General features: G+C 36.9%; 1 protein-coding gene across 3 annotated transcripts in view; it reads left to right on the top strand.

Annotated features, from left to right (window-relative positions):
* The first annotated feature begins 1,815 nt into the window (after positions 1 to 1,815).
* ercc6.L (excision repair cross-complementation group 6 L homeolog) overlaps positions 1,816 to 22,485 on the top strand; it is a 36,428-nt gene continuing 15,758 nt past the window's right edge. Inside the window, exons 1-16 of one of the 3 annotated variants that reach the window (XM_018225619.2) lie at positions 1,816 to 1,966; positions 2,914 to 3,273; positions 3,889 to 4,009; positions 5,206 to 5,317; positions 6,192 to 6,879; positions 8,360 to 8,485; positions 9,382 to 9,540; positions 11,095 to 11,230; positions 14,170 to 14,340; positions 15,524 to 15,700; positions 18,487 to 18,603; positions 19,665 to 19,760; positions 20,560 to 20,778; positions 20,963 to 21,073; positions 21,283 to 21,402; positions 21,551 to 21,645. In XM_018225619.2, the coding sequence (XP_018081108.1) occupies positions 2,915 to 3,273; positions 3,889 to 4,009; positions 5,206 to 5,317; positions 6,192 to 6,879; positions 8,360 to 8,485; positions 9,382 to 9,540; positions 11,095 to 11,230; positions 14,170 to 14,340; positions 15,524 to 15,700; positions 18,487 to 18,603; positions 19,665 to 19,760; positions 20,560 to 20,778; positions 20,963 to 21,073; positions 21,283 to 21,402; positions 21,551 to 21,645 (2,807 nt within the window). In that variant the 5' untranslated portion in view covers positions 1,816 to 1,966; position 2,914. Of the gene's footprint in view, positions 2,061 to 2,118; positions 2,508 to 2,913; positions 3,274 to 3,888; positions 4,010 to 5,205; positions 5,318 to 6,191; positions 6,880 to 8,359; positions 8,486 to 9,381; positions 9,541 to 11,094; positions 11,231 to 14,169; positions 14,341 to 15,523; positions 15,701 to 18,486; positions 18,604 to 19,664; positions 19,761 to 20,559; positions 20,779 to 20,962; positions 21,074 to 21,282; positions 21,403 to 21,550; positions 21,646 to 22,485 lie in introns of those variants that run through there. The other 2 variants (XM_018225620.2, XM_018225622.2) reach the window with 2 other exon arrangements.

Below are 22,485 nucleotides of genomic sequence, written 5' to 3'. Positions count from 1 at the left end.
GAATACTGTGCGGAGGGGTTAAGCCGGAGTGGCACGCCCCCTTAATTAATTATTATCAAGTCTCCTTCCTCCGGAGGGTTGCTGCTCCTGGGCAAACTTAGTGCCTTTTATTACTTTTGGGGGTATATCTGGGCGGAGAATGGTAGCCTGGAAGATCATACTTGAACAAATTGCAGACACCAATATCTGTGTTAAAGATTGTTTTATTCATATTAAATTTGTAAATAGAGTTTACTTAATGCCACACAGGAAGTTTTTGAGAAAAATAATTGACGATATTCTTCCAAGGCAAACATTTACTTATGAGGCTCGTGGATGCCCAGATAAATTTTGGGAAATTATGAGGCAGATGGTTAACTGACCTACAAACGGGTACTGCAGTCTGAGAAAGTCAGAGAAATCATAAGGTGTACACTATTTAGTAGGGATATAAGCATATACTGTATATAATACACAAAAGCTATGAATATCCTGTAAATTATATCCTTATAAACGGTGAGTTCTGATGACATCAGTTATAAACGGTGAGTTCTGATGTCATTTCTGTCACATGACTCAGTGAAAATTGTGTATTATAATAAATAAAGTACCCCCAGTTGCAAAATATAAGGATATTATAAGTTACCTCGGAGTTCCATGACCTGTATAAAAACACTCGGCCTTCGGCCTCGTGTTTTTATATGGTCATGAAACTCCTTGGTAACTTATAATATCCTTATATTTTACAAGAGGGGGCACTTTATTCACTATATAAATTGGAATGCCGATCATTGTCTTGTCTTGTCTTTCATTTCTTTTTTTCATTTCCCTTAATTTTTTGTTAAAATTAATAAATAAAACCTTTCAAAATTATGTAAAAACCAATCTAGTCTGCCAAAATACTTTAAAAGTGACAGCTCTAAGGCTTGCCTCAAAACTCCTACCTGCATCCTAATCCCCAGAATTAAGGAAATAGCTGTATATTTTAATGGCAACAGATAACAAAGTTTGCCCATGTAACACAAATGTTATTATGCATCATTTACAGATAAACCATGAAGCTGTGTTCTAATAATCCACTGAAAAGAATGACTGTCTATTAAAAACAGACACATCCAGACAAATTGCAACACTTTGTTCAGTGCTGGACTGTCCTACTGGGATAGTCCTTGGTCCCAGGTCACCAGCTACCACTGCGACTGAAACGGTTTCTGGAGTAGATGAAAAAAAAAATTATAGCTGCACATTCTACTGTGGAATGCAAGACCATCCTTATGATTCAGAGGGCAAAGTGAGGTAAGCAACATGGGAGGACTGGAAGAGAAAAAAACGTGTGGCTTGTGCAAGAGGGTTTAGTAATGCTTTCAATAGATCCTTTTTCTGCAGTGATTTTTCTGGCACATCTATGGTTAAGGTGCTCATTAAGAATTTTTTTACTAAACTAATTGTACTAGCAAATGGTCTTTTTGGTCAATTTTAACACTGCTAATCTGTGAAGGGTTGTGCCAGCAGGAGCACAAATGTGTTGTGCGGAACCGTGGGGTGGGGGTTTAAGGTAACACCAGTCTGCCACTATCTCTGGCAGCTCTCAAATCCTCCCATAACTCTCCCTGCAACCCTCATACAGCATATACACCTCCATACAGTTCTCAGCACCCCACACGTTCCCAGAAACCTCCCATTCAACTCTATGCAATGCACAAAACACCTGCTGCAAACTATTGCGATGAACACACATTACATGACCTGCGTGTGTCTGTCTTTCTATCTACCTATCCATCTATCTGCTCCGCAGCTCTGTGTATACTCCAAATGTATCTCCTTCGTTTGGTGAGACCAAGGAACAGTGAAACAACACATAATTACAAGACGCTAATACCCTAGTTTTACTATGTAGCGCGTGACGATGACGCCGTACGTCACGTGCGTGTAGCGTCACCGGAAGCCGACTTGCCACTGAGACGCGACTAAGACTGGACGGAACAGAGTGAGTGTGGGCCACCGGCGATTCAGCCATTGTGTTTAGCGGATCTTGAACGGGGGCTGCGTATATATAAGTGCCCACCGAGGGAGGTTCCGAGGTGATCATCGCGCATTCCAAAATCACTTTTTTATTGCTAACTACAATAAAACGTGAACGCTTTCTTTGTATTATGCATCATTTATTTAGTGCAACTGTGGTTGGCTTCAGCGTTTATGCTAATATTTTTTGTTTCAGAGCAATGCATTTATCTTACCGATAGGAGCTTGTTTTAGCTGGTGTGTTTGTTTCGTCAAGCGTATGAGGAATAAGTAGGGGCAGTGATTGACCTCCTGTACCCCAATAGAAATGCCATCGCGGTGATAATGTAACCCAGATAATGTTCCTGTGGCATTTATTTACTGCCTGATGAGATGCTAGAAACATGTGGCCATTCTTAACGCTGAACAAAAATGACTGAATAGAATAGATGTTATTAAAATTGAAGACCAACTGCATATTGCCTTTAGACCACCACTGTCCACATAATAGTAAAATTCATTATAAGGTGAGCTACATCTTTAACAACAGGTATTGTTTTCACTAGCTAAACTCAACTTTTATAGTATTTTCACAACTTAATATAAAGATCTTTTTCCTGTTTATTTAAGTTCAGGAGTAGCCATACTCCATCAACAACATATAAGGTGGGCTTGAAAACATGCTTTTGTTAGTATAGACTGTGGTCATACTACCTGGAGTCAAATAAGGAGTTTTGTACTTTCTTATACATTACTGTTTACTGACTATATGTTCCGTTACGATAAATGAAGTTATTTTAGAAGTTCCTACATATCCTTTCTTAACTATATCCACTATGCTCTCAACTAGAATACACCCACCAAATAAATACCGAAGGCATACATTTTTATTGCTACTCTTGGCTTACATCTGTAATCTTGTATGTTTAACAGAATGCCTGGGGAAGTCCCCAGTTTCACAAATCAGGATGAAGGTTTGGTGGGATCAGTTTCAGAGAATGATGCTGATGCTCCTGGTCCATCATCCAGCTATGTCCAGCACTCTCTTCCTCCTGGTGACATTGGACTCAGGAAAGCAAACCCTCTTCTTCAGATTGATCGTCAACAGATTCAAGCAGTGCAGTCTGAGCAGCAGGCTTTGGAACTGCAAGGATTGGGATTGGCAGTCTATGACCAGGAAGTGCTTGAACAAGGTGTCCTACAACAGGTGGATAATGCGATCAATGAGGCTAGTCGGGCTTCACGTCTTGCAGAGACTGAGCAAGAACTCCAACAACTTGTTGATGAACTTCGGTAATTAAATGGTTGATAAAGTCATAAACCTTTTTTAAACAATTCTTGAAAATCAATCTGATTTTTTCTGATTTAGAAACACAATAGCAAATATAGTAGTTTTATGCTAGAGTAAAGAGTCGTTTTCAGAAAAATGTTAGGAAGATTCAAAATCTCTAGTGTACCATTAAAAGGAATATTGAGGGTTTGCAAAAATACAAAATGTATTGGCCATTGTACTAAAGGCAAGTTGCTTGTGTATTGTAAAAGTTAACCCCCTTAAATGGCAGTGCAAATTACAAAAACAACAACAACAGAACAACATGGCACGTTAAATGGTGAAGTGTTTGCCAATACCAACTTAAAAATCCAACAAAGTTAGAATACTGTAGCACGCCAGGTATAGGTCAAACCAACTTTATTATTACTTATGGCACGATCAGAGTTGTGATCCTGTTATGAACAGTAATAATAAAGGCAGTTCTAAGTATAACCTGGAGTGCTGCAGTATTCTACCTTTATTGTGTCATCATCTTAGCCCCATTGTATTCTATAGAACTTACCTACTATAGTAATGATTCTTAAGCAAACAAGCAATTTTATGTTCCTGGATATATCCATCTTTACCATTCACAGCTCTTGTGTTACCTCCCTTCGGCAAATTAACAAGATCGTTGAACAGCTTACACCACAAGCAGCTAACAGCAAGGAGATTGGACGGAAACTGGACTCTGTTAAACGGCAAAAACATAATAAGGTAGTTTTTTTATATTTCCACATGATCATCATATCAAAAGCTTTAGCAATATATGGCCTTACTGACATTTGTGTTGCAAACACAAGTTATTATCATCATATTTGTTCTGGACTTTCCCTTTTCTGTTTGTCTGCAATCTGTGTTTTTTTGTATAACTACACAACTGCGAATTTAAGCAATTGAATTCTGCAATTTTTTTTTAAAAAAAGTATTACTTTAATAAGGGGAACAACTGAATAGTGTTTGAGATGGATTAAGAAATAATATAAATTGTTGATAAATTATCTAAACTGTAAGATTTCATTCTTCTGTCTGGAGCAGACTGGTCAAAGCTAATTACTGATTAGGTGCTATTGGTTACTGTACTGGTGTAATTTAGATCTGAAAAGCTATATCCGGAAGCTGTGTTACAAGTAGGAAACTACTAGTGGGAGTAAACTACATCCTGTCAGTGTTTATGTCATACACTGGCTTTCAGTCGGTCGGTATATTCCTAGCAGTCTCTGTTTCTGACCCTTAATTAAAATTTTACAAGTTGTTGCTTGCTGTTTTTGTTACTGCCAATAAAAATGTTAGAGACATTCAAAAAAGTAAATCTGTTTAAGGACTAAAGAAGAATTAAATTTTATCCAGATTTTAAGTTATGATCAAGCAAAATGGAATTAAATGCACATTGATTTGCTTATGCATATTTTATGATGAGGACTGAATCTACAATTTTTTTTTTTATAATCTTACTTGATACTTTATTGTTAGGGAGCAGCAAGATTTTCTTAGGATGCTGGTCTACTCATTTTCCCATCCTGTCTAATATTTTAAAAACTATAGCCAATGTAATATATACCTAAAAAATATATTAAAAACGGTGACACTGGCATTTTAGAAGCCGTTCCTTCAGGAATCTTTTCAGTCTGACTTAATTGAATTGAGACTCACACTCATCTTGTGAAACTGTTTTTATATGACTTTTTGACATGAACAATAATATATATGCATAAAATATTTGTCTGAAAACACACATCTGTTTTTATGGTATGGGTATGTTTCTGTTCCTTTTGCAGATTTTGATTTTGTAAGATAATGGTTCAGCACTCAGTATTATTGTTCTAGGCACTTCCTTCTTCAGAACTTGACCTTGTTAGTTTTCATTCTTCCACTCAAATCATTTATATAATCCTTTTATTTTCTCTCGACAGGAACAACAGCTGAAGAAAATCAAAGCAAAACAGAAACGTCTAAAAGCAGTTCTTGGTGGGAACCAGGAAGAACCTGACATCGAAGAAGAGTTACAGGCATATCAGGAAGAGGGTGAGTCAATTAAGGAGCTGTGTCAGGTCATAAATGAGAGAGAAGTGGAGAACATGAATTTACTAATCTGCATATCGCAGGTTCGAGGTTACAAAGAATATTCTCGAGTATGTTCATACTCGTGTTTTTTCACTGCGTTTTTGCTTGAATCGTGATAAAACGAAAACTAAATTTTTGATAAATTGGCCCCTAAATGTGCTAAATTGATTTTCCAATAACAGGCACAGGAAAGCAAGTACTGACAACTGCACTTATACAGCTTAATGTCTATGTCATTAAACAAGCCCTTTTATTTTGCTATCATTTGGATTATATTTAAATTTCATATGGATATTGCAGACATGTTAATATAGGCTTCATACAAACTATTGAATATAGAAATAGCAGCATGTCACCTTACATATAGATTGACTTTTTTTTCTTTGTCTGTACTTATAGTTTATACTGAATTATAAGAAATACATGTATCACTCATTTATCACTGCTAGAGCAATATTTAAAAGCAGTATTTATAAAATTTATGCCAAAGTGAGACTATTCAATACAGGTATTTGTGGCCACAGATCCTTCTTGCACTTTTGAATTGAGCACCAATTCATCCGCTTAGTCTCTTCTAATGAATAGTGCACAAGTCTTATATTGATGCTTGGAACCATGGAATTACTGCCCACCTGGATGTGTCAGTAATTCCAAGGTTTCGACACTGAGATGCATCTGTAGGCAATTGCAGTAGATGAACTTGGTGAGTGGTTGCAGTTACTGCATTGCTTTTGTAAAAGGCTATATATTCAGTATCTTCCATCCAATGAGATGTCTTTACGTGTTTGAATACCAGATATATGCACAGGTGTGAAACGTGTTACTCTTTTTACAGATGCCCTGCCTAGCTCTCTTGGAAGCATGTTGATGCCATCCCAAGACCAAGAATGGGAAGATTTAATCCGTACTGGTCAGATGACCCCTTTTGGCACTAAAATCCCCCCAAAGGAAGAACGTCGTCCAAGGAAACTTATGCTTAATGAGTCTTCAGATTTTGAAAAGTATCTTGCTGATCAGGCACAGATGGCTGTTCAGAGAAAACGTTCACAGACCCCAAAAAAAGAGAAAAAAAAACCTTTACTTGTTAAGGGTCCATCATCGTTGCCTTCAGTGAAGAAGACTGATACCTCATCTACAGGAAAAAAATTGCAGAAGAAGATGAGAAAGCTGCAGAGTAAAGCACTCCAGACACAATTTAGAGTTGGTGTTCCTACAAAACCCAACCCTGTGCCTAAAAATGAAACTGAAAAAGGGGATGAAAGTGAGGGCTCTGTTTATACACCAGAGGAAAAAGAAGAGAGCATGGAGGAAGATAAGGAAGAGTGGGTGCATGACAGCCCAGGATCTGAATATGAACTAAAGCCTTTGATTCAGAAAACAAATGGAAAAAGACCTAGGAACAAGGGCATTGACCCAGAATTTTTGCCTAGTTCTGATGAGGATGAAGATCATCCCCCTAATTCAGGGAAAAAGCAAAGATGCAGAGATGATGGGAATGCCCAATTTTACAAACAAAGACTTAGGTATGTGTCCTGTGAGAGCTTCCAGATGTTTAAAGAAATAACTAATTGGCATCCACTGCTGAAATTTGACAACAAAGTTTTTATAAAAAAGACTTTGCTTTAGGTTTGCAATGGGGAACTAGACTTAAAATAGCTGTCAGCATACTTATTTAGCATTGCATTATAAAGCATTGCCCCAGCTTCTGGCCCTTGAGAATTGCAGTACACTTGCCACAGCAGAAATTAATATTAATAGTACAATAATTTTTCCAGCTTCATCGGCATGCCTGTAGTTTCTGTCCAAACTGTATAAAAGTATTTTGACATTTAAATCCTTTCTTTAAATCCATTCTTTATGTTTGTAAATCTTCCCCTTGTAGCAGCTATGTTTGTTCTCTTGCATATATACATCTGCCCTGTGTTTTTTTTGTTGTGAAAATTTTGTTAAATATCTTTTATAATTGCACCCATCAGAGTTAGGTGCAAATCTTTGTGTCTGACAATGAATGGTACTCAGACAGGTGCTAGATTTCCTGTAGGCACAGATCACATTGGGTGCCCTATATAACTCTTGCTCAAGAAAGGCGGTAAATACAGGTTTCTCTTGTTCAGTGTACTTTCATCCTTAACATCTTTACTTTGTGCCATTTTATTTTCTAAAGAAGTTAAATGGTGCACACCCAGGAATTAATTAGTTTCAGATCCACAGGAGACACTCCATGCAATGACTCCAAAAATATCAGTATTATAGTAGAAGGGATTACACAATCCTATATTATAATAATGTTTTACCATTAACAGGTTGCATAGCAAGAAAAGCCCAACACATTTTGACTTCTAAGGATCTTCATTACATGCAAAAAATGAAACACAGTCATAAGTAAACAGAATATATACCAAGTATAACCATTTTATTTTCTTCCTGATGGTTGCAGCGATTAAAAACCCCCATGTGTCAATAGCCTAAAAGTTAAAAATAGTTTAATTCATAGTTTGGCTGAATGAAACTCCATTTTCTCTGTAAGACAATTCCATCGCATCCTGACTTCAGTATAACCTTATAACATTCACTTTAATTGTAAAAACACATGAAAAGATTATAAATTATTGAATAATAATTGAATTTTTGAATTCTGATTTTCATGCCTTTATATAAAGACACTCAAAAAAATAGATCAATATAGCCATTTTTAGCAAGAAGTAGAACTTGCATTTCTGTATTTTCTCATGAAAAAACAAAATATTTTATTTTAAAATTGTACTAAGTTGCTGTACATAGCAGCCCTATGTAATATACTTGCTTAAAAGAACTTCAGTTGAGTGCTTTTGCTAACAGGAGCACCAGCTTGGGGTATCAGGTAAGTGATTACAGTCACTGGGGTTTTAGAAGTTAATTTTCCTATGTACCAAACAGTTACTTTAAACTAACCAACTCTTAAGTGAATTATCTCAAGATTCACATTTAGTCATTGTAATGCCCCCTTAAATGCTCCAATTCTAGGTGTTGGCATAAACAACATGAAAAGGAGAAGGAAGAACACACTGCAGCTGAGGAGTCCGAGGACAGTGATGTGGAGTTTGATGAAGGTTTCTGCGTACCTGGCTCACTTTGGAAGAAGCTGTACAAGTACTGAGTTCTAATTATATACTTATGTTTTTATCCTCTCAGGGTACACAATACTGTGAAAAAACAATCCCTATTGCCTTTTTTTATATATAAAAACAAGAGAGATAACAACTTTTCCATTTTATAAGTATGATTTTTGTACTAGACCACTTTTATGTAAGTCTGAATCTGATCTGCCCAGAGAATCATTTTCTGAACCAAGTTCTTTTTTTTTTTTTTTTTTTTTTTTTAAGCTCCCCCACTCCCCTCACCTTTAGGTTAAACTTCTCAGGGGGCTAGTTTCTTCCCCTTGAATATTTAAAAAAAATATTGCCTTTCCTATACATTGCAATTTTAGGGTTTTGTTATTAATAAACTTAGCGCATCTCTTTCTCTAACAAGTCTCTCACACAATATTTTAATCTATTTTCTCGTCTTAGTTGTTTCTCTTAAAGGTCCAGTAACAATTTTTTTTACACCAAGGCAGTTTTAACTTTAAATTTGCAAAGTCTTTATTAAGAAATTACTTACCCATTCTCTGCTTGTACCCCTCTTCAGAAACGGCGACAGGGTGACGATTCATAGTGCAGCACTCGATTTCTCCTCCCTGGCTATCTCCTATAGAAGGCAGGAGAAATCAAGTGCCTCTTGATGGATCGTTGTCCTTTTGCCATTTCTGAAGAGCAGCTCAAGCAGAGAATCGGTAAGTAATTTCTTAATAAAGACTTTGCAAATTTAAAGTTAAAACTGCCTTGGTGTAGAAACTAATTTTTAAAAAGAAAAAATTATGTTAATGGTTTGTTAAATTTACTTTTCTATATTCTCTGCTTGTATCACTGTTTCTTCTGTACCTCTATTTATTAACATCTACTAGTGTTTCCCTGTGAGTCCTATGTACTACTTTCTGTCTCCTACAGATACCAGCAAACAGGTGTTCGATGGCTGTGGGAATTGCATTGCCAGCAGGCAGGCGGTATTCTGGGAGATGAGATGGGATTGGGTAAAACCATCCAGATAATTGCGTTCCTGGCAGGCCTAAGCTACAGCCGGATAAGGACAAGAGGCTCTGATTACAGGCAAGTGGCTGCCCTGTAGACTGCAAGTCTGAGCCACCTATGAATATTTCATCAGCCTAATTACAAAGAGGAGGCGGACCTGCTGAATTATTTACATCATTTCAATTAGATGGTTCCTTTAATTTGTTTAGTGAGGGGGTGGTTCTTAAAAGTCGGATTGTAACAAGGAGGGGTGCTGCAGGGCATGGAAAATTAAAAAGCTAACACTTGTAATGAAGTCTTGGCTTCTGTATTCATGTCTGGGATTCTGCAGGGCTTTTTCTGATGTACTTTTTTTATGAGTCCACATACAGCCAAGGAAATGAGAACATGGCACACACAGGGGAATGAGGGGAACTTAGATAACACTCTGAAGCATGTAAAATGTTTAAATGTTAGGACATGGGAGAAATGCATTTAATTTGAGATTAAAAGATACCAAACAAGTGTCGTTGGGAAGTTTAATCATGTTGGAAATTTACAGGAAAGGAAAGGACATTGCTGTACGGGCTGGGTGTGTGAGGCCCTACTAGGATATTTAATAGGAAATTGTTGAATAATAAAAAATATATTTGTAGGCATCTTATATTGCTATAGAGGTTGTTGTTAAACTCATATTGAAATGTGTCATAAAATTTGGAAGCATACATCTTAGCCTCACTCTGAGGGAAAATAGAATAAATAAATAAAGTTGAGATAAATGCCTAGCACAAAACTTTGTATTTGGGAACACACCAGAAACCAGTGATTTACAAGCTGTTAGATTTAGAAAATACATGTATAATACACATAGTTCTACAGTAGCTTAAAAGCAGCCAGTTGCACATCTCTGCTGTATTAACTGGCCTGAGCTCTCACGCTGAGTTAAGATATTGCTATGTAATACTTCTTTTCTGAATAATCCTTTGTCTTTAATTTGGTTAGTAAAGCATAGCCACAAAATCCTTCTGTATTATTTTATGTTTTTCTTTACCCCAGAAAGTTTTTATTGTATTTGCAGAAATAAAACTGTAATAACTGAAACTTGTTTGGTAAGAGTTGATACAACTTTGCACTGTATTTATGGCTCAAGTAGTGCTGACATGTTTCTGTAATTAAGAGGAATGTGTCACCATCAAAAGTAAAAGAGGGCCTCCAACCCTCACCTTCATTAAGCTGTTTTTGGACTTTTAACCGACACCGAACTGAATGTGGCTTAGGGGGGCTGTTTTAGTAAAAAGTGATGAGGCAGTTATCCTTTACTTGTGAGCGGGTATTATAATATGTCAGTATTACCTAACTATGTCTCTGGTAGCAGCAACCAAAACAACCAAAATATCTTCTCATCCTTTGCAATTCCTGTATGTAAAACTATGTATGCTGTGGAATTTTTAGGTAATTGCGCAATGATTTTCATGCAGTTGCAATCCCAATAATGATGGATAGGAAGGTATTTTCAATCACTATGTCTTCCCCAGGAAAGGCTATTTTCTGTGGTCAACAAAGCACCCTTGTGTGTCATTTCTCTTAGGAAGAACAATTTTCCAAAAGGCTTGGAGCATACATTTTCAAAATAATTGTTGTCTCTTGCTGCAGGTATGAAGGGCTTGGTCCTAGTATTATTGTGTGCCCAGCCACTGTCATGCATCAGTGGGTCAAAGAGTTCCACACGTGGTGGCCCCAGTTCCGTGTTGTAGTTCTCCATGAGACTGGAAGTTATGCTGGAAAAAAGGTAAGCATTGTAAACAAGGCTTTGCAATATTATCTAGCTAATGTTCACTTTAATTTAGCAATCAATCTATATTAAAAAAAAACATTTTCTAGCAGTGTTTGGTAGCCAGTAAGTTAAAAATTGAGAACTGTAAAATAATTTCTGTGAAGCTGCAGCAACAGTTCTCCTGAGTTTGATGCCTCAATGTATATGCCCTGGTTTGCTCTCCTTTTAATTGGTGCTGAAGGTGTAATTAAGGGCAGTGCGTGCAGGCTTTCCGTCCCGTGAATGTGTGCATTACTGCACTGACAGACGGATTTATCTCTCCTGACTTCTTCGGGAGCTCAAAATGGTCCCCTGGGCCCCAGAAAGAGCGAAGAGCTCTCTACTGAAGAGCCAAGCCTGCTGCGTCAGGATAATTACAGGCACAGGCCAATTAATCTTAACGAGAAGAAAGACGGACGAGCTCTGTCTTACCGATGTTTTACAGGAAATCTGCAGAGAGAGGTTTATTATGGGCCGGCGTACAGAAATTTATTAGCGCACTTACAGTGACACTGTTTTACTTGGGCAGCACAGTGTGCCGTTATGTATTATGTAAAAGTTTCACAGTGGTAATTATTACTTTTACTTTGCTAACATGGCTTGTTAAACCATGCATTTTTGGTGCAATGCTTCAATACTGAAGCAGCTGGTATCTTTTTGGCTGCAAAATGGCTGGGGTGGTATCTTGCACCCATTCTTTTATATAATGTAGCGTTTGTTGTATATTATAAAATGCAGTTTAAATGTTGCATTTAAATTATTTTTTTTTTGTTCTCAGAGCCAGTTAACCTAAAGTTACAATAACACCACATATTTCTCTCCCTGCGATTTTTAGAACTTAACTATTTATCTGATGGGTGCAATGTGTATTTTAATAGCTCCTGCATTTGGTTAATGTGGGGATTAACAATATTAATAAGGCTAATGTAAAGGATATAAGTAGTCTTTCCATTAAGTAAAGGGACTCCCTAAAAATGTCTAATTGAAATGCTTCATTTTTTGCTTGTTAAAGGGGTGGTTCACCTTTAAACAACTAGTTGGTTTCAGATAGATCACCAGAAATAACGACTTTTTCCAATGACTTTCTATTTTCTATGTGTGACGGTTTTTCTAATATTGAAGTGTAAAGTGTCATTTCTCTCCTTCTGAATCAGCCCTGGGAGGGGGGGTCGCCGACCCTTTAAACTGTTCTAAATGGATACATTTAGTTGATGCATTTGTAATTTTTGTCCCTGCTGAGCAGAATCTCTGGATTTCATTACAGGTAGCTGTTAGAATTGATATAATAGTTGCTAATACTCCAGAAATGCTGCTGAGAAATGTATCAACTAAATGTTGCAAAATTGTAACAGTTTAGAGTCTGCACCGGAATTACTGAGCTGCCAGAACACCAGAGACAGGGACATTCAACTTCAAACTTAGAATTTGGAAAAATAATAAAAAATAAATAATGGAAAGTAATTGAAAAAACTCCTTATTTCAGGGGAACAATCTGAAAACAACTGAATTGAAAAAAGAGCTTGGAAGGTGAACAGGGAGTAGATAGTAACATATTAGGGATGCACCGAATCCACTATTTTGGATTCGGCCGCATCCCCAAATCCATCTTGGAACATTCGTCCGAATACCGAACTGAATCCAAATCCTTATTTGCATATGTAAAAAAATTGGTATGCTTCCTTGTTTTGTAACAAAAAGTCACGTGAAATCCTGCTCTCCCCACAATTTGCATATGCAAATTAGGATTCGAGTTCACTGAAGTATCACTGAAGTCACTGAAGTTTATCAGAGCAAAAGTCACATGACTGGGGGCAGCTGGGAAACTGACACTAGGGGGCAGATTTACAAAATTCGAGTGAAGAATTCGAATGTAAAAAACTTCGAATTTCGAAGTATTTTTTGGGTACTTCAACCATCGAATTGGTTAAATTCGTTCGAATTCGAACGATTCGAAGTAAAAATCGTTCGACTATTCGACCATTCGATAATCGAAGTACTGTCTCTTTAAAAAATACTTCGACCACCTACTTCGGTAGATAAAACCTACCGAAGTCAATGTTAGCCTATGGGGAAGGTCCCCATAGGCTTGCCTGTGATTTTTTGATCGAAGGATTTTCCTTCGATCGTTGGATTAAAATCCTTTGAATCGTTCGTACGATCGCAGGATTTGCGCAAAATCGTTCGACTTCGATATTCGAAGTCAAACGATTTTAGTTCCCAGTCGAATATCGAGGGTTAATTAACCCTCGATATTCGACTATTGATGAATCGGCCCCTAGGTCTAGCCCCATGTCAGATTTCAAAATTGAATATAACAATCTGTTTGCTCTTTTGAAAAATGGATTCCAGTGCAGAAGGCTGCTGGAGCAGCACTATTAACTGATGCGTTTTGAAGAAAACATGTTTTCCCATGACAGTATCCCTTGTATTAGAATCAAGCATATTCCTGAGAGTTCATACACCCCAATTCAGCCTTTAGCAATGATGATCAGCTACCAGCAATGACCTTATTGGATATTCCCTACCGTAGATGCTTAAAACTATAACTATAACGCTCTAGCCAAAACAGCAGTTGTCATCATAAATTTTTATCACTGCTAACACTGATGGATAGTTGGGTAGAGTAAATTTCCCCTGGAATGGGGAATGTAGTTTTCATGGTTTTCTTCCAAAACTGGCCTGATTATGTAGTGTGTCTGCTGCTAGCAAGGTAAAAAGCCAAATATACTCTTTAGAGAGGTATATTGTTAACTTTTGTAAGCTCAGGAAAGACTACTGTAATAAAACAGTAAAACAGAGAACTAGGTGTAATAGGCCAGGTATGAATTTGGTCATTACTATATTTTAAGTTTATCATATTCTTTAAAATGATTGACTATAAAATGACAAGTTGCTATATTTACTTTGTTATACAGGTAAAACTGATTGGCGAGCTTGGAAATGGGCGTGGTATAATCATTACCTCTTATTCCTATGTACGCCTTATGCAGGAGGAACTGCAAAAGTACCACTGGCATTATATTATTCTGGATGAAGGACACAAGATCCGTAATCCTAATGCAGGTGTAACAGTTGCCTGTAAACAGGTAAGTGGAAAGTAGGAAGAAATGCCATTAACAGATACACTTACACAGTATGGCTGCTTTTAGAGCATGCAGGTATAAAGTAGCAATAATAAATAAGTTTTGGTTTTATGATAATAAGTATTTGATGTCTAATACTAAGCAAATGGTCTGCAATGTTAACATTAGTTCTGTATAACTGGTTTTGCAGCAGTAGTAGCTATAACTGTGTCTGTACCTCTGTAATTATCTGTCTTTGATAGCTCTAGCATACTGTAGATGCTTGTAGCTTATGCCACTTAACACACTGTGTACATAGCCCTGATTTGTCAGCATTGTTGGGAGTGTTTGTATGTGTAGAAAATAAGATGGATACATAGATATGTTGGTTATGCGATTGTTTTGGGGATCATACCTCCGATAAGCATTCCAGATTACCTTGTATGCATTAAAGATAAGCAGCCAGAGAAGATATGAGATGCTTAACAATCAGTAAAATAACTGAACATGGCACTTAAATTAAAGATGTATAGGCAAAAAATAAAATCCCGTTTTTACTTTCTTTAATGAAAAAGAAATCTATCTCCAGTATACTTTTATTAAAAAATGTGTACCGTTTTTTATAAGAAATCTGATTGTATGCAGTGAATTTCCCCCTTCGTTTTACTTGCTCGGATTGCTGCAGAAACTTCAGACGGTCCCTAGCTGCTCTGCAAGGAAACTGATCATACTTTTAAACAGCAGGGGGAGCCCCCCCAACCTTACTTCCCTGTCCTAGAGCGGCTTTGTTTGTTTCCCTGTAAAGCAGCCGGTGACTGTGAAGAGTTTTGTATCTGCAGACCCAGTGCAGTCTGTATATTGTTTATTAATCAGTCTTGCTGTATCGGCTTCTATGGCAGGAATTATTTGACTTGTGTTGTTTTGTTAATTTATGATGATTCCTAAGCTTAACCTTCCAACTGAAGTCCAGACTGCACTATGCATGGTTAACAAAGTTACAAGATGACAGCCCCCTGCGGCCAACTTTGAAAACATAAATCATTTGTTTAATTAGGCTTCTGGTGCAGTAAGTTCATGTTTATCTTTAGTATACAGCATTTCTAGCATTATTCTATTTTATACTTGAAGACAAGCTACCAGTTGCATTGTAATTTGCTGGTAGAAATAACTGGGCACTTTTCTCTTACCCTCCGATCATTTTTGGCAGTTTCGCACACCTCATCGCATCATTCTGTCAGGGTCGCCTATGCAGAACAATCTGCAGGAGCTTTGGTCTCTATTTGATTTCGTGTTTCCTGGGAAACTTGGCACATTGCCTGTCTTCATGGAACAGTTCTCTGTTCCAATTACAATGGGAGGATACTCCAATGCGTCACCAGTACAGGTATGTAACATTAACAGCTCTGCCATGCAGCGAATAGCATTGTGCAGTTTTTTTCCCATATATATCTATGTGACGACATATGCATCTCTTTACAACTTAGAAAGCCTTAGTGGTCTGGAGAGTAAGCGAAGAGGTAACAACCATCTGTATGCATAGATCTGAGCATGGTTTACTGTTTCTATTTAAAGTGGTTGTTCACCTTTGAGATAACTTTTAGTCTGCTGTAGAGAGTGATATTCTGAGACAATTTGCAATTGGTTTTCATTTTTTATTATTAAAAGTTTTTGTGTTATTTAGCTTGTTATTCGGCAGCGCTTCAATTAGCATCTTAAGCAATCTGGTAAATAGGGTTCAAATTACCCTAGCAACCTTGCATTTATTTGATTAAGAGACTGGACTATGAATACTAGAGGGCCTGAATAGAAGGATCAGTAATAAAAAGTAACAATAACAATACATTTGTAGCCTTACAGAGCATTTGTTTTTTAGAAGGGAGTCAGCGACACCCATTTGAAAGCTGCAAAGAGTCGGAAGAAAAAGGCAAATAACTATAAAACTATAAAAAATAAATAATGAAAACCAATTGAAAAGTTGCTTAGAATTGGATGTTCTATAACATAATAAAAGTTACCTTAAAGGTGAACCACTCCTTTAAAAAGTGACTTTTGGAGCCTAAATTACAATACATGTGAGTCCATTACAATACATGTGAGATACCCCGAAAAAATAGAAAAATATTGTTGTTACAACCTGAATATTGACCTGTTACCAATATGTGTTTTCAGTGATTAGTTATCAGTTTTTTAAGTCATGCCCTTACACACTGGTGTTTTTTTGTCATGTTCCTTTGCAGTGAGCTTTCTCCTCATTCTACAACACAGTAGCACAGGTGTTAGAGGACTATTATTTCTGGGGACTGCACCAAATGCAGGTGAGACACAAAATGTAGTGTCTCATTTGTGTTCGGCTGTTCAGTGTGGCCCCATCAGTACAGCCTCTATTGGAACAAATGGGTTACATTAACTCATGCGTTCATTGTGGTGGAACACATGAGCAAATGCTCATACAGTATGTAAGAACCTTTATAACACTAGCCTATAGTGTGGTCAGGCAAAATGATTGCAGAAAATTGGAGAGAGTTCTGGGAGTCACTTGAATTACCTGTAATGGATCGTTTTTATTTCAGAAAAAAATGTTCTCTTTTTGCACAAGTGGGTTCTTGCCAAAAATAAAAACCTTATTTATTTATTTTACAAAAATCCATTTTAGAATTGATACCTGTGTACCAGTTATGTCAGTCATTAAACCCTCCTGTTATTATTGTACTAGAACTTCCAAAGAAGCCCCTCTGTTCAGCAACAACAGCAGGGTCCAATTTCTGACATACCTGACACATTATCAATATAATAATAATAATTATGGTGCAGTGATACATAAGTAAAGTATGAGAAGTGTTTTTAAAAGGCTTAGGTATAAATCACATGGCACCATGCATTGTGTAGTGTGATTAAATTACAATAAAAATAAAAAAACTTTCCCTCATCTTCTGTTTTGATCAAAGGATTAACTGCCTTATTTTGTATGAGCAGTCGATAAAGGTTTGCAGCTTGAGGGCCTTGCACAACCATATGAAACTTTTATAATGCATAAGAATTCCCTGAAAGAAAATGGCTGCAGTGACAGGAAAGTGCCGAGCCTGACAGCTGTTGGAGCTTGTGTGTGTGTAATTAATGAGGAGTGCACCTCACAGGGTCTGGACACACAAACAATTAGGGATAATTAGCAGTAGAAACAGCTGCCTGCATCATTTAAAGAAATAGAAGGCATATCATTGTCTTAGTGTTAATCCAAAATTGTGCAGTCTAAAAAGGGTAAGCTGTTAACACTATGGTGTGTTTTACTGGCAAACAGTAGACTTGGACTTGAAAGGAGGACGTGTGTAGGACAGAAACGTTGCGATTTGTCATAGATCAAAGCCATTTCTTTTCAAATTTATAACATGGATTGGGCTGTGTTATCTACTACAAACTTGTGCTCTCTAAATAAGAGAATGCAGAACAGCTTGGAAGAAATATTTCAGCACTGTTGCAGCTTCCAATATGGAAATTAAATGCAGATCTTCAATGAATAAATAGCTGGTAGTACATATCAGGGGTTATTTATCAAAGGTCTAGTTTTAGAGGTTTGTGAGGTTTTTTTATAACTTGAGTGAACTCACAACTAAAATGTTATCCGATTTAAGAAAAAACTTGCGAGGAAAAAACTTGAATTGCTCAAATTAATGGCGTTTTCGAGCGAAACACACCAAAAAAACCCCATCATGAAGGCTATTAACATATTCAAATCGTTCAAGGAACCGCTGCCATTGACTTCTACATGAGCTTGACTGGTTTTAACTGGTGTATTTTCAGATATGAGCTATTTCCAGCTTCGGGGTATAATAAATCACGAAAATTTTTTTTTTTTTTTTTTTTTAGAAAAACCCAAATAATTCCAGTTGTTTTTTTTAATAAACCACGAAAAATTCTAGTTGTTTTTTTTAACCTGAAAATTAGATTTTTTTAATGAAAACTACCCTTGAAAAACTAATATTTGGGGAAAATGCAACTCGACCTTAGATAAAAAGATGGATGAGCAATCAGAGGGTCAGGGATGATTTCCTGAAAATAGGACTTTTACAGACTTGCATTCGCTTACTTTTCAGGAGTGACAGATATCTTAAGTACTATGCTTACAATTTAGCTTGTATTGCTGTGTCTTCTAAAGTCCACATGCATTTTTTCCAGGTGAAAACAGCATACAAATGCGCATGCGTGCTGCGTGACACAATAAACCCTTATCTTCTACGTCGAATGAAGGCTGATGTTAAGATGATCCTTGCACTTCCAGAAAAGAATGAACAGGTAATTCTAGCCACGTGGGTTAAAGGAGAATTCAACCCCCATGTAATGAAACCTACTACCCCCTACCCTACATAGTCCCCTCTCCCTGTTCCCGCCCGCACAGGTCATAACTCAAGTAATTGCCCATAATCTTGTAATTACCCCTCATTGCAGAGTAAGCACAGCAGAGCTCACAGGCACCATCTTCGGGTCTTCTTCCGGATCTTTGCTATTTACATCACTATCGGCACATGCGCAGTTGTCAAGAACTGGAATATTGCTTCAACTGCACATGCGCCAATACAACGCTTACTTTCTGAAGATTACCGAAGAGAAGAAGATGGCGCCCGTGAGCTCCGCTGCGCTTACTCTGCACAGAGGGGTAATTACAGGATTAGGGCCAATTACAGGAGTTATTGCCTGTGGGGGCGGGAGCAAGGAAGGGCACTATGTAGGGGGTACTGGGTTTTATTATATGGGGGGTTTAGTTCTCCTTTAAGGGGATAAAGTAAGTACTGTATATATTTAAAGAAAACTTTACCCCCAAATTGAACATTTAAGCAACAGATAGTTTATATCATATTAAGTGACATATTAAAGAATCTTGCCAAACTGTTATATATATATTTAAGTAAATATTGTCCTTTTACATCTCTTGCCTTGAACCACCATTTTGTAATAGTCTGTGTGCTGCCTCAGAGATCACCTGACAAGAAATACTACAACTCTAACTGTAACAGAAAGAAGTGTGGAAGCAAAACACACAACTCATGTGACCTACGATCCCATGGAGGCCCTTATTTTTTAAAATGACAATTTATTATTTAGTATTACCAAATGGCACATACTACTAAAAAAGTATATTATTATGAAAATAGTTTATAAAATGAAGCAGGGTTTTACACATGAGCTGTTTTATGCAATATCTTTTTATAGAGACCTTCATTGTTTCGGTGGGTATATTATCAGAAGGGTGCCATAAATATGCATTTGGTAGTAAATATGTTATGGTAAAATTGCAGTTTGAATCACAATGTCTTCTTCAATTTCTGCTTGGCGTAATGTTTGCTCTCCAATTCTAGGTTCTGTTTTGCCGCCTAACAGATGAGCAAAGGCAAGTTTACCAGACTTTCATTGATTCTAAGGAGGTTTATGGAATTCTGAATGGAGATATGCAGGTTAGATCTACTATAAATATACTTGTTGGGGTCTGCACAGATAAAATTGAAAACCTGGTCAGACATTGACTAGTATTGGTCAATTTGAGCAAATGTGTTCAAATTGGCTGCAAGTAATGTTGTGCAGCGGCATGTAGAGAGAATTAACTGTTTACAAAATACTTAGGGACCTGTTTATCCTGCTTTATAAAACAGTGGAGAAAAATCACTGGTGATGTTGCCAATAGCAACCAATCAGATATTTGCTTTTGTTTTCTATCTTTTAGGTGACTGTTTAAATCTAATTGCTGATTGGTTGCTATGGGCAACATCTACTCTTTTACACAGCATGGTAAAGAGGCCCTTTAATGTAAATTTCAATATGATCAATTCAAAGGGGATGTCCAAACCAAAACATTTTTTTGGCATAATGAAAGAAAATGTTTTCACAACTCAGCTGGCTTATGCTACATTGTTTCAGGAGTCAGAACAAGTAATGCAAAGAATAGGAAGGATCAAATAGACACTTTTTTTAGTAGCAATCAAATTAACAAATTAGTTCAAAATCAGTTAAAGTTTTTAATGAAACTCTCTTACAATTACATTTTAATTGTATTTAAAACTGTTTTAGGTAGACTTGACTTTATTATTAGTATCACAGAACACTGAAATGTTCCAGGGTTATTTGTATAGTATAAAAAAAGTAGATAATGTTGCACTTACTACTTTAAAAATTAAAAATATCTGTGGAAGTGCTCATGTTTCTCTGTGGTATGGCAAGGATATTAAACCCATGTGTCTACTTATGATCTTCTCACAGGTGTTCCCAGGACTCATTGCACTAAGGAAAATCTGTAATCACCCAGACCTGTTTTCTGGAGGCCCCAAGATTCTAAAAGGCACTCGGGATGAGGATTTGGAGGAGGAGGAGCAGTTTGGGTTTTGGAAACGCTCAGGAAAAATGATTGTGGTGGAGGCACTTCTGAAAATTTGGCATCGACAAGGGCACAGAGTTCTGCTTTTCACACAGTCCCGTCAGGTCAGAAAATGGCTCACTTGAATTGTTTTGAATATGCATGGCAAAAAGAATTTAAATTATTTGCAGGGACATCACATGTAAGTTCTAGACTTTACTATGTGCTTCTAGATATAGTAGCCCTTCAATTGAAGGCATGCGATATATATAGCGATATATATATTCATGGTATGGTGCTATATTTCAGATGATTCAGATAATGGAAGTGTTTGTGAGAACCAGGGGTTATTCTTACGTCAAGATGGATGGCACTACAACCATTGCAGCCAGACAACCACTAATTACAAAGTATAATGAGGTATGGCAATATCTACACAGTATTTAGTGGTGCTATCTGTGCTAAACAGCTTTTATATCAAAATTTTCCTAACTTACAAAATGTGACATTTCTATTATTGTTGCTGTATGAGTAAAACAATATATCATTGCTTCAGAAGAAGTAAAAAAATAAAAATAAATAAAATTATGGTTGGTGTATTTTATGTTGCCCAACTATGTGTGTTACAGGATCCCTCGCTCTTTGTCTTCCTTCTCACTACCAGAGTGGGGGGGCTGGGTGTGAATTTGACCGGAGCCAACAGAGTGATTATCTACGACCCCGATTGGAATCCTAGTACCGATACTCAGGTACGAGTCAGCTAAATAGTTTATAGTATGGGGAGAACAAAATTTTTACTAACAACAGAAACTGCATTTCCTTTTGATATCCTATAATTTTGTCTTCAGTCTAATTTTCACTGCATTTCTATACTTCCAAACTTTTTGAATATCCTAGGCTCGGGAGAGAGCTTGGCGAATTGGACAGAAGAAGCAGGTCACTGTTTACAGACTACTTACTGCTGGTACCATCGAAGAAAAAATCTACCACAGGTATAGCTTACAGATTGGCGGGAAAACATAGAAAATACAGCCTCTACACAAATATCAAACAACTAGAAAATACGACCTCTGCACATGTGAGACTGGCTTTTCTCTGGCACAGCAGCATGTTCATTTTTTAAGGATGCATGCACAGCTGCCGTTACAGGATTGATAATTAACTGGTCTGTGCTTAACAAATTGAACCTTTAAACACTTAGAATCCATTAACTAAAATCTTACCAAGGCAATTATGTGCTTATTTTGTGAAAATATTGTCTCCAATATAGCCACAAACAGATTTCTTTACTACAGTAGGATTAACTATAGATACATGAAAAGATGTTCAGTGGTGTTAGCATTTTAAGCATTGCATTGTTAATGAAACACAGTACATCCATCTTCACATCTAGTCGGTGATTTGTTGTGTATGGACATTTTAAGATTTTACTGCCTAGGAAAGAGACACCAATTAGTAACCCCTCCTGTTTATGTGTCTCCTGTGGGTGTTGTTTCCCCATTCCATTTTTATCCTACCATTTTCAGAGAGAGGATGGATAATGCTCACCAAAGCGCATATATATTTTATTTATTTTATTGGGTAGGCAAATCAATCTTTGACTGTTAAAGAAGCAATTAATATAAGCCCATGGCCCTCACACAGGCATACTGAAAAGCTAGATCATGATCTACCAGTAGGTGATGTGACCAATAGTTAACATCACAACTGCTTCATTTGACAGACTTTATGAATACTTGCGCTTTAGATTTTAAAAACGATTGCTTTAGACAAGTGTTTATTTGAATGCAATATTGTCTTTCTGTACTTTTGTGAAGTTTGATTTTCCATAG

This window comes from Xenopus laevis, chromosome 7L (genome assembly GCF_017654675.1).
Source record: "Xenopus laevis strain J_2021 chromosome 7L, Xenopus_laevis_v10.1, whole genome shotgun sequence".
NCBI lineage: Eukaryota > Metazoa > Chordata > Amphibia > Anura > Pipidae > Xenopus > Xenopus laevis.
Note: the sequence above shows the minus strand (reverse complement) of the source record. Positions and strands in the feature narration are given on the sequence as shown.